The sequence below is a fragment of the Sinocyclocheilus anshuiensis genome, unplaced genomic scaffold (genome assembly GCF_001515605.1).
Source record: "Sinocyclocheilus anshuiensis isolate Anshui unplaced genomic scaffold, SAMN03320099.WGS_v1.1 scaffold522, whole genome shotgun sequence".
Classification (NCBI taxonomy): domain Eukaryota; kingdom Metazoa; phylum Chordata; class Actinopteri; order Cypriniformes; family Cyprinidae; genus Sinocyclocheilus; species Sinocyclocheilus anshuiensis.
In genome coordinates, this window is record NW_015544185.1 from 1,408,123 (window position 1) to 1,420,469 (window position 12,347).

Sequence of the window (12,347 nt, forward strand, 5' to 3'; positions counted from 1 at the left end):
AAACACCATCATGGTAACACACATGAAACTGAAATAATGCAATAAACATTCATTTAACAACATTAGGTGTAACACACAACCCTAATATACAAAACTGATAAGAAAATCAGTTTTGAAATGTAACGCAGGGAATTCTGGGAATGTCAATTTACAGTTATTCATTGTAAATTATACTTCCAAAAACGGTATACTACCGTAAAATTAATGTCCAATACATGTAATGTCCAATACAGTTTTTCACTGTATATAGTAGGGGAATTTACCGTTAACCATTTAACAGGATTTTACTGTAGCATTTTTACAGTCTTTTACCGTTAAATTCACAGTCATTTTTTACAGTACTACTCTACTTCTCTCAGCATGAGATTTGAAGTGACCTCTATGACCAGTGCTGGTTTGTGGTTTCTCTAAGCCATGACCGTCGGTTTCAGGGCATCCAGGTTAACGGCAGACTTCAGTCCCTTGTGTGCTAATATAATGAAGCCCTCTGTGCTATATGTGTACATTAGGCTTTGAGTGAGTGCGCATGAGCTGCCGAGGCCCTTAACTCAGCTTTGATTATTTCCACACTGTATGGTCACACTCATCATATAAGCAGATTCATAAAATTTAAGAGGTCATTTAATGTTTACAGAGAATAGAGCATCTTTATTGGCTTTTGGATGGCAGCCAATGTCATATTTAACAACATTATATTATGGACCATGTCTAGCAGACATATAAAGAGGAGCTGTTATTCCAGTCCATTTGCATGTACTTATATTTTACTGATAAATCATTTCCATTTAACTGGCTTTGAAGAACATGCAGTCCCTTGTAAAGGGGGTTTGCTGATTTAATGAACACATACACCCCATTTTTTTTACAATTTCAGGCCCTGCATCTGGAAATGGTGCAAATTCACTACCGACTTGTGTAAAATCACTTATCCTCTTCAGCCATGATTCCTGTTTGCTTGTTATTCATGGTCATAACTTAAAAGCCAGATAGGTTTGGTGTCCATGTTTTACCCACAAATTAAGCAACATTTGTGCTAAATGTCACCCGCATTCATTTCTATTTGGACTTTACGCTTCATTCTGTGTTCACTTGTATCAGTTACTGCTTGCCACGTGAAGGGAGGCGTGAGAATTCAGCACCTGAGTACAGGTGATTATCTCTGAAAACAAACACAAATATAGATTTACAAATACTCCTAGGCTGATAACACAGTTATTGGAAATGGAGATGGAGACGTCTTCTTACAACAGAGCTCTGATAGTTACACTATTGCAAAAGGACAGAATAAAGTAAAACCAGTTGGCATGAACAACAGTGGAGTGTCTGGCGCTATAGAAGAGTTTAGGAAGTTTTCAAAGTGTCTGATGTATACCTGAACACCATGCAGGACCAAAGGAAAGGAGATAGAGAAACAGGTCAGTACAAGAAATATGGTTTCATTGTTTTAAGCAAATGAAATTAATTAATTTTTTATTTATATTATATAATATTTATAAAATAATGTTTTTTATTTAGTAAAAGTGAATACAACTAATAAAAGATAACCATGCTAACAATGGTGTGTTTTTTTGGAAACAAAATAAATTAAATGTATTTTTATGTTATATAATATGAATTAATATTTATTACATAATATTTTATTAATTAATTAAAAATGAATACAAATAATAAAAGGTAACCATGTTGACATTGAGCATTATTTTAAACAAACATAACTTTTTATTTATATTATATAATATGAATTATATATTTATTGAGATTGAGTGAAAAATAAATGAAGGAGAACCATGCAAACAATGGTAGGCATTATTTAAAAAAAAAAAATTATATTTAGCATTAGAAAGTCTATTTAGTTATCTTTATGATTTTCAATGTGCCATCACTCTCCTGACAGTTTTAGTTAATCATTAAAATAAAAATAATATTTATTTTTTTTAGACCATGAAATATTTATTATATAATATTTGTATTTAATTTATTAAAAATAAATACAATTAATAAAAGAGAACCATGTTCTCAAAAAAAAAAAAAATCTTATTTTAAATAAAAAGCCCGTTTTAGGATCTTTAAAACGAGCAATATTCCAACATTTACCTGACAATTAAGCAGTTAAAATATAAAATAAGTCAAATAAAAGAATATGTATATGTAATTTATATTATATAATATTTATTATATAGTATTTGTAGATATTTATTAAAAATAAATAATAAAAATACCAAATTCTCATTAGTTTAAAGCATTAAAATAAATATCTGATTCCCAGCATAAATCATTTATCAGCATAATTTAAAGGCATTACAACAAAAACTACCATTACAATTTAAAGAACATAGCATTAATTAGCATGAAATGCAAAGGGCTAATAAAATAGTACTAAATAAGCTTCCTCATATTCTTTAAGCAAAGTAGATTTTTATTTTTGGCTTTGGGGTAAAATATGATCTTGTTCATCACAGGTTTCATCAATCTCTGAGCATTAAAAATTAGGTGAAAAAAATGGATGGGAAAATGTAAAATTAGATACAGTGAGGAATGATCATTATAAATAGAATGGAAGAATAAAAATGACAGCTCCTCTGAGGAACCTAATCCAAGAGAAACCATATCCTTCCATCAGAGTAACGTAGAGGAGTGAGAAAAGGTGATCTGCAGTAAAAAAGAAGAGCAACAGCACATTTCTTCCAGCATGCTGCATATATATCTTTAGAAGACTGTTTAAGCTTCCCGGATCCCAGTTCTCGCCCAAAGGGATCTCCATGGGGTAAAGCCCTGCAGTGTAAACATTTCTCTCAGCTTGACATGGGGCACAGACAGACCAAAGAAAAACCCAGTGTGAGGGAGCGAGAGAGACGACAGGAGCATTAGAGGAGGAAGGCGAATGGAGGAAAATGACAAGCGTCATTTCTTTGGCAGCCGACTGACTGACAGCTTCAGAGCACAGTTAAGATTAACTAACAGCAGCTTCTTGTTAAAGTGGGATTGAAAGCAGATGTGACGCTTTACTACTAATAGCGGTTTCGCCTCCAGCCAACCACTGCGCACCTAAAGCATGTGGCTGTGTCTCAAAACCTAGTGTGATGCCTATCTAGACAGCACTGTGGAAAGCATGGTGCCCAAAAATGTTGTTTAGGTTGGAAGCTCGGTTTTGAGACAGCCAATCTGTTACATGCTTATCTATATTAGTTTAGTTCAGCTCTTGGCTGTGTTTGGAATGGAATAATAAGTAGTGTACTCTTTACTGTGCAGTATATACTGTGTACCGTCACAGATGCTTTAATAGAATGCTAAAAAGTAAAAAAAAATATTGTTTTTATACGAGAATTGCTTTTATAGCAAAGAATAATTGTCAAACATTAGTAACTATGCTGCATTGTCCAGTGATATTGTGGTTGCTGCATGTTTTGCTTTCTGATAAAAAAATCTTTTTTTTTTTTTATAAAAAATTGCAGCTGACAGCTTGTGCCTCATTCACTATACTTGAAAAGGAAAGCCAATTTGGGAGCACTGCATTATGGGTGACAGTTTTACACAGTGTGTTTTGGTTGTATGCTACATACTATGATATTTTAAGGATACAGAAAAATTACATACTGTGCACGATACATAGAATAGTATGTCAATATGCCATTTTAAACAAATGCACTTTTCGCGGGTATAAAAAGACCACGTGATGTGCTCACAACATTATTTTGAACGTCCCATAGGCTAACATTTAAAAATAGCATACATATACATATTAAATATTAGCCTAATAAAAAAGTATTTTAATTAAATCTCGTGCCAGACATTTATATCCAAATGTATGTCATCATATTCAAAATTTTTTTTTTTTTTTTTTTTTTTTTTTAAGAAGTTTACCGTCCAGGTCGTCAAACAAACAGTTTCATTTTTGTCCCATTTCCAACTCAATAAAACAATTAAATCGCAAGCAACGATACATTTTTTCTCTCTCTTAATTTTCCAGGCTTGGCCATTGTGGACTCGACAGAAGTGTCTCACCTGCACACATCAGACGCGTGCTTCACTCACCTCAGGTAATGACACAGGTAGAATCTCTCCAGTAGAAGTGCGCAACGGTATCCAAAAATACGACAAAATGACGCGGCAGTGGTTAAGAAAGCCTTAAAAGATTCAAACAGTTCCTTAAGGTGAGTAGTAACCTCTCCAGGCGATTATTCAAGCATAGAGTGAACAGTCAAGACATTGGCCAGGTATTAAATCTACAGAGCACGTTTAAAATGTAGATCCCACCCACGTCCGAAATGGGAAGAGCAGGCAGGATTTCATTGGGGGGTTGCAGCAGGAGAGAGAACATTTGCGCTTTCTTTCAGTGAGCCTACAGAAATTCCTTGCGGACGGTTCTGCTTTAGTCCACGATTGATGCACCAGCTCTTGAAGTGCCAGTGAACACAAACCTGACTTCAGTCTGAATTTCATTTACATGCTAGTTTCTTTATAGGCTTCCTATGAAATATTAATACGGGCTATAATAAAGATAGTAGGGATAAAACTCTTTCAGAACTTACTGGAGTGCAGTTTATATGAAGGGAAAGTGAATTTTAGATCGTCCTTTAAGTATGATAATGGAATTAGAAAAAAACATTGTTAAAATAGTTTTAAAGTACAGCATGTTAAACTGCATGATTCTTCATGTCAACTACCCATACAATGTATTATAAGTATTGTGTGTAATAATAAAAAAAAAAGGCAAACACTGGGATCAAATTTGACCTTCATCCTAATGTGCTCAAAGTGGGAAATAACATCAGTGCCCCTTTGACCCTGTATCCTCCTGGGAAGGCCTCAAATAAAACCCAGGCAGACTGACTGAAACATCCTAAGCCTAGGGAATGACGCGAGTTTCAATTAAAGCACTTCACTCTGCTGGGAAATATCACATTTATATCCTTGGGGTCTTAATAAGAGGAATTATAACTCCCAAGCTGTTTCAAATTGAGTAAGCAATAAAATTTGCCATTTAAAAGTCAAACATTGAAAATGAGAAACTGCAAACAGATCATATTAAGTTCAAAGTATTGAGTTGTGTTAATCCGTTTTTACTGTTTTTGAAAGAAGTGTTTCATGTTTATCAAGGCTGCTATTACTTGATCAAAAATACAGTAATGTAATTTATTCCTGTGATGTCAAAGGTGTATTTTTAGCATCATTACTCCAGTCTTCAGTGTTACATGATCCTTCAGAAATCATTCTAATATGGTTTTCTGCTCAAAAAACATTTCTTATTATCATCAGTGTTGAAACCAATTGTGCTGCTTACTGAAATGTGATACTTTTTTTGTTTTCAGGATTCTTTGATGAATAGAATAGAGAGTTGTGCTTGACCCAAAAAATTTAAATCATGTCATTATTTACTCACCACCAGTATGTCATTCCAAACCCATGAGATCTTAGTTCTTTTGAGGAACACAAAGGGACATGTTTTCTTATATTTACACATAAGGCTCCCCTTCTGTGCCATTGGCATTTATCCTAAAATGATTTAAAAAGGAAATTGGGATAAAAAGGATTTATTTTGAAATATTTTGCCCTAAATGTATCACATTTTCTAGCTCTATAAAAATTTTGTTTTTTTAATAATTGGAAAGTTACTGTCCTCTTCATCTCTACTGCAGTCTACACATTCAAACTACCCACAGAAAAAAAATGCCTTGTATTCAGAATATCTATTATCATAACTCATATCTATTACTGAATCATAAATGCTGCTTGTTTCTATGGTTAATGTCAAAAAGCGCTGTAAGACCACCACAGACATAAAGGACAGCCAAGAAGGCTGTTAATGCCCCTACTTTATGAGATAATACCAATATTTATTTTTCGAAACTGGAAAGGACTTATTCCATGATTGGATCTTTGAGAAATGCACAGCTAGTTTACTTGAAAGGGTAAACTGCATGAGTTTGGAGAGGATGCATTTTGATTTACCACCCTTTTACCATTTTGTAACACTAAGTTTAAAATAAAAATTTTTGTGCATCACTAGGGAGGACCAGAATTTCTCCCCGTTGCCAAAAGTAACCAGAGATTCAGTGAGGCAATACCTTCAATTCAGACCTGACCAATCAGTGATCATCTTACATGCCAAAGTTGCTCAGAAGTCTTACGGCAATGAGAAGAGGTAAAAATGATTTTCATCTATGCACTTACATTTCCAACAGTGAAAAATACATGCATATACATACATACAGTGGGTACGGAAAGTATTCAGACCCCCTTAAATTTTTCACTCTTTGTTATATTGCAGCCATTTGCTAAAATCATTTAAGTTAATTTTTTTTCCATTTACTGAAAAATGTAAACTGATAAGAAAATGTCTGAATCTTGTTGGAAAAACCATATCAGACCAGCTTAAACTGGTTTTTGGAACAGGAAGCTGGTTTGTTAGCCGATGGTCTACCAGGTCTAAACAGCTTAATAAAGATGGACTACCCATTCAACCAGGTCTCCGCCAACTGGTCAACCAGCTTGGACCAGATAATGAATAGCTAGAAACCAAGCTTTTTGATTTTTTGTTTTAACTGAATTCAACTGGATAATGTTATTAACTTTGCAACTATGAAATAAATCATCACTGAACTGACTAATGAACTTGCCTTCTGTACAGCTTCGAATAGCTTAATTAAACTAATAAATGAACTCATTGACAGTTATTGAACTAAACATTAAATTGAGCTGAATGATACTCTTGTCGCCTGTAGAGCTGCTTTACAGTTGAATTTGTTTCATAATTGATGAATTTTACAACAGTAACACTGTTATTTTCCTGTTTATTAATGTGAAGCTGCTTTGAAGCAATCTGTATTGTGAAGCGCTAAATAAAATAAAAAAACTTGTTTTAAATGTATTTTCCTCAATGTTTTAGAGGTATTTTATCACTTACTGGATCATTTACAAGAAGTAAAACTATTGCACACCCTCTTTCTTCATGTCTCATATCCAAAAATAAGTTTTGTGCATTTTCATAGGTTTTTCTGTCCGCCTCCTTGCGTGTATCTCAGTGGACACGGATGGAAACTCAGACAGGAGCAACTTAAAGGTCAGTGAGCTGTGAGAGAACATCTTCATTCTTACCCTTGTAATTCACTGTAATTTTATCATTTGTATTCACACAGCATCAGGTCTAGGAGAGTTCAGTTGTTGGCTTTTCGGTTACATGGGTCTGGACAGCTCCGCTGATCCACGGACAGACAGATTCAAGCTGAGCTTTGAGGAGCAGACAGACAGGAGGGTGAGACATTGCCGAAGCCCAGCGATCAAAGAGGAGAGAGTCTGTCGGGTTTATGAGAGAACATGACTGCTGTGTGTACAGATGGATTTGGAGATGGGATCATATGTTTATTCTACTAGTGTTACAACCAGGTTTATGTAAGGAGGGCAGATGGATGAACATGAAAAAGAATGATCTTTAAACTTCCTGACCACAGAAAATAATACTCACAAATAAGATCTCTTGAATATATCACCAAAACAGCAATGAGATTAAATGGAGAGTAAACTTCTGATAAAGTTATTTCCTTGTCAGATTTATGTTGCAGGGAAAAACACACATGTTCTCCTCTTCAGATGAGATCTCAGAAATGTCTTAAACTGTGCTCAGATTTACCAAGATGCAATCAAAAGATCTCAAAATAAACTGAAAAAATGTTTCTTCCAAGAGCAAATGATCTGAGCTGTTTTGATGTTAATGTTATTGCTTTAGATACAATTGACAATTACACTGCCATTCAGAAGTTTGGGGTCAGTAAGAAATTAATCAGCATGATTACTATTTCAAGTTAATTATGTTCTTTTGAACTTTTTTTAAATCAAAGAATGTCTAAAAATGTAGCATAATAAATATTAAGCAGCACAACTGTTTTCTTGAGGAGCAAATCAGCATATTAGAATGATTTCTGAAGGATCATGTGACACTGAAGACTGGAGTAATGATGCTGAAAATTCAGCTGCGCATCACAGGAATAAATTACATTTTACAATATATTCAACTATAGAAAATGGTTATTTTAAATTGTAAACATTTCACAATATTACAGTTTTTACTGTATTTTTGATCAAATAAATGCAGCCTTGGTGAGCATTCTTCTTTAAAAAAAAATTGTACCAACCACAGCCTCGTGAACTTTTGTAAATGTTAACAATTGACTCACTTATGTCTTTTTTTTTTCAGATGTTTGCCTGCGCTAAAACCTTGTATATCTCAGATACGGACAAACGAAAGCACTTTCGCCTGCTGCTACACCTGTTTCACAGTGGAGGGCAAGAAATTGGCACATTCAACAGCAGACTCATTAAAGTCATCTCTAAACCATCACAGAAGAGGCAGTCCATGAAAAACGCTGACCGTGAGTCTGTGCGTGTGTGTATGTGTGTGTGTCTGTATCCATATTTAATTTTTGCGCAAGTAATAGACATTCAGTACTTAAAAAGTTTTTACAATTTTAAGTCATCCAAAAGCCAACAGGGATTTGTCATCCTTCATTTTCATCAAATTAAATATGACGTCTACTCTGACTAAGTGCCGTTATGTAAAAGGGTCAACCGGTGTAGAAACCGAACTCCTGTAAGTTTGGGTAAGCGTGTTGGTGTGTCTTTGTGCATGAGGAGCGGGGTCAAGCCACTAACTGGTGTCACCCGGCAGCCATTGCCATAGGAGTCAGACATTTGACCTCTAACCTTCTGAACCTAAAGCACACACTAAGAGGGCATCTTCTGTTGACATTGACTGTTGGACCCACAGAGAGCTTCTGGGGAAGAAAGAGGCGCTTGACATTTGAGAGCAGCTGTCAAGTGACGTTGAATTCCTCACTGTTCTGTGGCAGAGAGACGGACAATGAGACAAAGATTAAGAAAAAGAGCAGACTGGCATTAGTCACAGTATATCCGTCATTTGTGTTTGCTGTCTGCTTGTCGGTCTGAATGTGCATGTTTAGGTATCAGTGAGGGTTTAAAGTATTATGGCGTTTCTTTTGTTTACCTATCGGTTAAAAAAAAATCTGTTGACACTTTCTAAAAAGTTTGTTTGTTTCTGCAGTGTGTATTTCTTCAGGCTCAAAAGTATCATTGTTTAACCGCTTGCGGTCACAGACGGTCAGTACGCGTTACCTGGCGGTGGAAGACGGGGCTTTTGTCGCCAGCGCGAGACAGTGGACGGCCTTCACTGTCACTTTAGGTTTGAGATCCAGTGCTTTTTGTCTGCCAGTGTTATTCTGCCTTTATTCCTCTTTATCTTAATCCTCATACAAACAACTGAAAAAAAAAACTCTTTTAAAAAAAGTTCTTTTAAGTGACCAAAACTATAAACTATGAGCTTTTCACATTTGAAAACTGATACTTCACCCTGGTTAGTAATGAATCCTGGGTAGTCAAATTTGAAGATTTCACACTATATATTTTTAAATCCTGTGTTACTGTTTTTAGGTGACATTTGGTAACAATTTACAAAAAGGTTTTACTAAATAGTTTCACAGTAGTTATTTTAGTCCAATACTTCAGTTCAGTCCATTAGTTAACTATATATTTAAACTAACAATGAACAATACTTCAACAGCATTTATTAATCTTAGTTTATTCTCATTTCAGCATGTACAAATACATTATTGAGTTCAAATGTTGCATTTGTTAACATTAGTTAATGCACTGTCAACTAACATGAACATTTTTATTAACTAATATTAACAAAGATTAATAAATTATGTAAAACTAAATTGATCATTGTTAGTTAATGCATTAACTCATGTTAACAAATGGGACCTTATTGTAAAGTGTTACCTAACATTCATACCAGGTTAACATTGGGACTCATTTAGTAATAATTGCATGCAAATTACGCATTTATGTGCAGAGGAAAAAAATCAATTTCTCACTAGGTGCAAAGCTCCTTTTGTGGAAGTTTTTCCATTAACCCGGGTTCACCAATGCGTATGCTGTTGGCCCATCACTCTAGTGACTAATTCACCATTCACTACAGTAGATAAATAAACACAAGAAACCCAAACAAGTCTAGAAACAACTGGCCAAATCGGTCCATACTCTATGCTGGACGTCCAGTGTAAATAAACTCTCACAAACACCTTTAGCGCCTCACTGCAATATGAGAGTAAAATCAGTTTTCCTGAAATTCTACAAAAAAAATAAAAAAAACGGCAGAAATTCTAAAAGGTCAAATTGTAAATGTCAGCAACATGTGCTCAACAGCTGGAATAAACATAGCATAAATGGGTTTAACCCCTATACGGCACTCAAGGCCGAATCTGAGTGAAGTCTATTTTTCTTTCTCACTCTGTTTCTTCATAGTGGAGGAGATGCAAGCCGCTCATAGTGAGTACACTGTGTGTGACAGCTACATCTGTTACGGCTGTGTGGTTCAGCTGGTATGCACTGACTCAGGAGTGGCACTGCCACCAATGGTACAGTATGCAAATATAAAACTGATTTTGTTTCTATTACATGATTCTCAATCAGCCAAATCATCTTTTCAAAAGATATCCAAGCTGAAATTAGGGTAAAATGTGTAATTTATGTTTCAATAGCAACACCAAACAAAACTGCATGCATTTTTTTATTAAAAAAAAACGTTCTGAATTGAATCTGCAAGTTGATCTATATTTGTTCACCCATGTCTCTGAAGTTTATTCTGTACAAATTTCCATCCCTGCGGTGTTTTTTGGAAGGCGCTCTGCTACCAACCTGCATTACAATTTGCTGATAAAGCACTTGATCAAAATGTCAAGGACGATATTTAAATACCACATTTAGCAGACTAGCAAACAGAATAGACCTTCACAATGTCGTTTTAGTTTGAATTTGCTGACTGGTTTGTTTTGGTTTGCAATTTATTGTATTTGAAGCCCTCATGCAGCAGGACTTCTGATCGCCGTGCAGCAGTGTCTGAGGAGCGTGAACAGTCAGGCATATTGTGCAGCACACAGGTGCTGCGGGGGACCAGGTGCAGTGGTGCATGATAGAAGGGCGATGAATCTTTTTTTAATGGCTATTTTAAGTCTGCTCGTATCAGATTTCAGAAGTCTGGGAACAAAAATGGAAAGCATTTTCTACAATTACACTTAAAAATAAACGTTCCAAAAGGCTTTTTTTTTTTGTTGCAAACAATGCTATAGAAGAAGATGCTCACTGTTGCTCTTTATTAAAGGAATAGTTCACTCAAAAATGCAAATTAGCTAAATTTTTACTCACTTTCAGGCCATCCAAAATGAGTTTGTTTCTTCATCAGAACAGATTTGGAGAAATTTTGCATCACATCACTTGCTCAGCAGTAGATCCTCTGCAGTGAATGGGTGCCATCAGAATGAGAGTCCAAACAGCTGATAAAAACATCACAATAATCCACAAGTAATCCACACCACTCCAGTCCAGTTAATGTTCATCAATGTTTGAGGGAAAAAAATCCATAATTAAGATGGTTTTAATGTCAACCCGTTGCTTCTGGCCAAAATATGAGTCCATAATCTATAATAAAGCTTCCTCAAGTGAAAAAGGGTGAACTACTCCTTTAGGGGGATGTTAAATGTGAAAAAGGACAAAATGGTCAGCTGTGTGAATAGTTACCTGATTCTGTTTTCTTTCCTTGCAGGTAATACGTAAAGTGAACAAGCAGCATGCATGTCTAGACGTGGATGAGCCTGTGTCTCAGCTTCATAAATGTGCTTTCCAGTTCAGAGACAGTAACCATATGTACCTTTGCCTGTCTAATGAAAAAATCATACAGTTCCAGGTGAACACAGGCAGTGACAGTTAAATATGAACAATAGTTCAATCCGAAATGAAAACTGTCATCATTTACTCACCCCAATGTCATTCCAAACTTATAGGCCTCTCCGTGTCCTAAAGAAAGTAATAAGGTGTTACTGAATGATGGCTCCTGCTGGACCATCATTGGAACGGAGGTGGTTGAATACACCTTCAGTGAGAATCTCACCAGTCACCCGACCACCATCAGCCCTGTACCTGTCATCAATGGACTAGAGGTCAGAAATCAAGCCAGCAGTTATGTTCCTTCATTTCATCTCTTCAATATTTAATATGAATTTAAGCTCTATGTTAAAAAAAAATAGGGTTACTTACCTAAACAACACTAACAAGTGTCCTTGGTGATTTAGTTGAACGGAGGAGGACATGTGGCCATGTTGGAGCTTCACGGAGAAAACTTCAGTCCACACTTAAAGGTCTGGTTTGGTAACATGCAGGCTGAGACAATGTTCAGGTTAGCATTTATCATATTTTGGTGCAGTGCTAAGGCAGATACTTTAAATCATGAGAAGCTTATAGTTTGGCAAGCTAAAATTAAATGACAATCAAGCCACCCT

General features: G+C 35.5%; 2 protein-coding genes across 2 annotated transcripts in view; one reads left to right on the forward strand and one right to left on the reverse strand.

Moving 5' to 3' along the window:
* The window catches only part of LOC107696469 (matrilin-4-like), a 23,158-nt gene extending 18,991 nt beyond the window's left edge, over positions 1 to 4,167 (reverse strand). Inside the window, exon 1 of the mRNA XM_016496811.1 lies at positions 4,033 to 4,167. The gene's annotated coding sequence lies outside the window, so the exon portion shown is untranslated. The remainder of the gene's footprint in view (positions 1 to 4,032) is intronic.
* A 1,698-nt stretch (positions 4,168 to 5,865) lies between these two features.
* Positions 5,866 to 12,062, forward strand: LOC107696404 (recombining binding protein suppressor of hairless-like protein). Its single transcript, XM_016496714.1, has 9 exons — positions 5,866 to 5,909; positions 6,008 to 6,142; positions 6,990 to 7,060; positions 7,137 to 7,252; positions 8,192 to 8,366; positions 9,056 to 9,193; positions 10,318 to 10,430; positions 11,615 to 11,755; positions 11,853 to 12,062. The coding sequence occupies exons 1-9, from the start codon at positions 5,866 to 5,868 to the stop codon at positions 12,060 to 12,062; spliced, it is 1,143 nt and encodes a 380-aa protein (XP_016352200.1).
* The last annotated feature ends 285 nt before the right edge of the window (positions 12,063 to 12,347 follow it).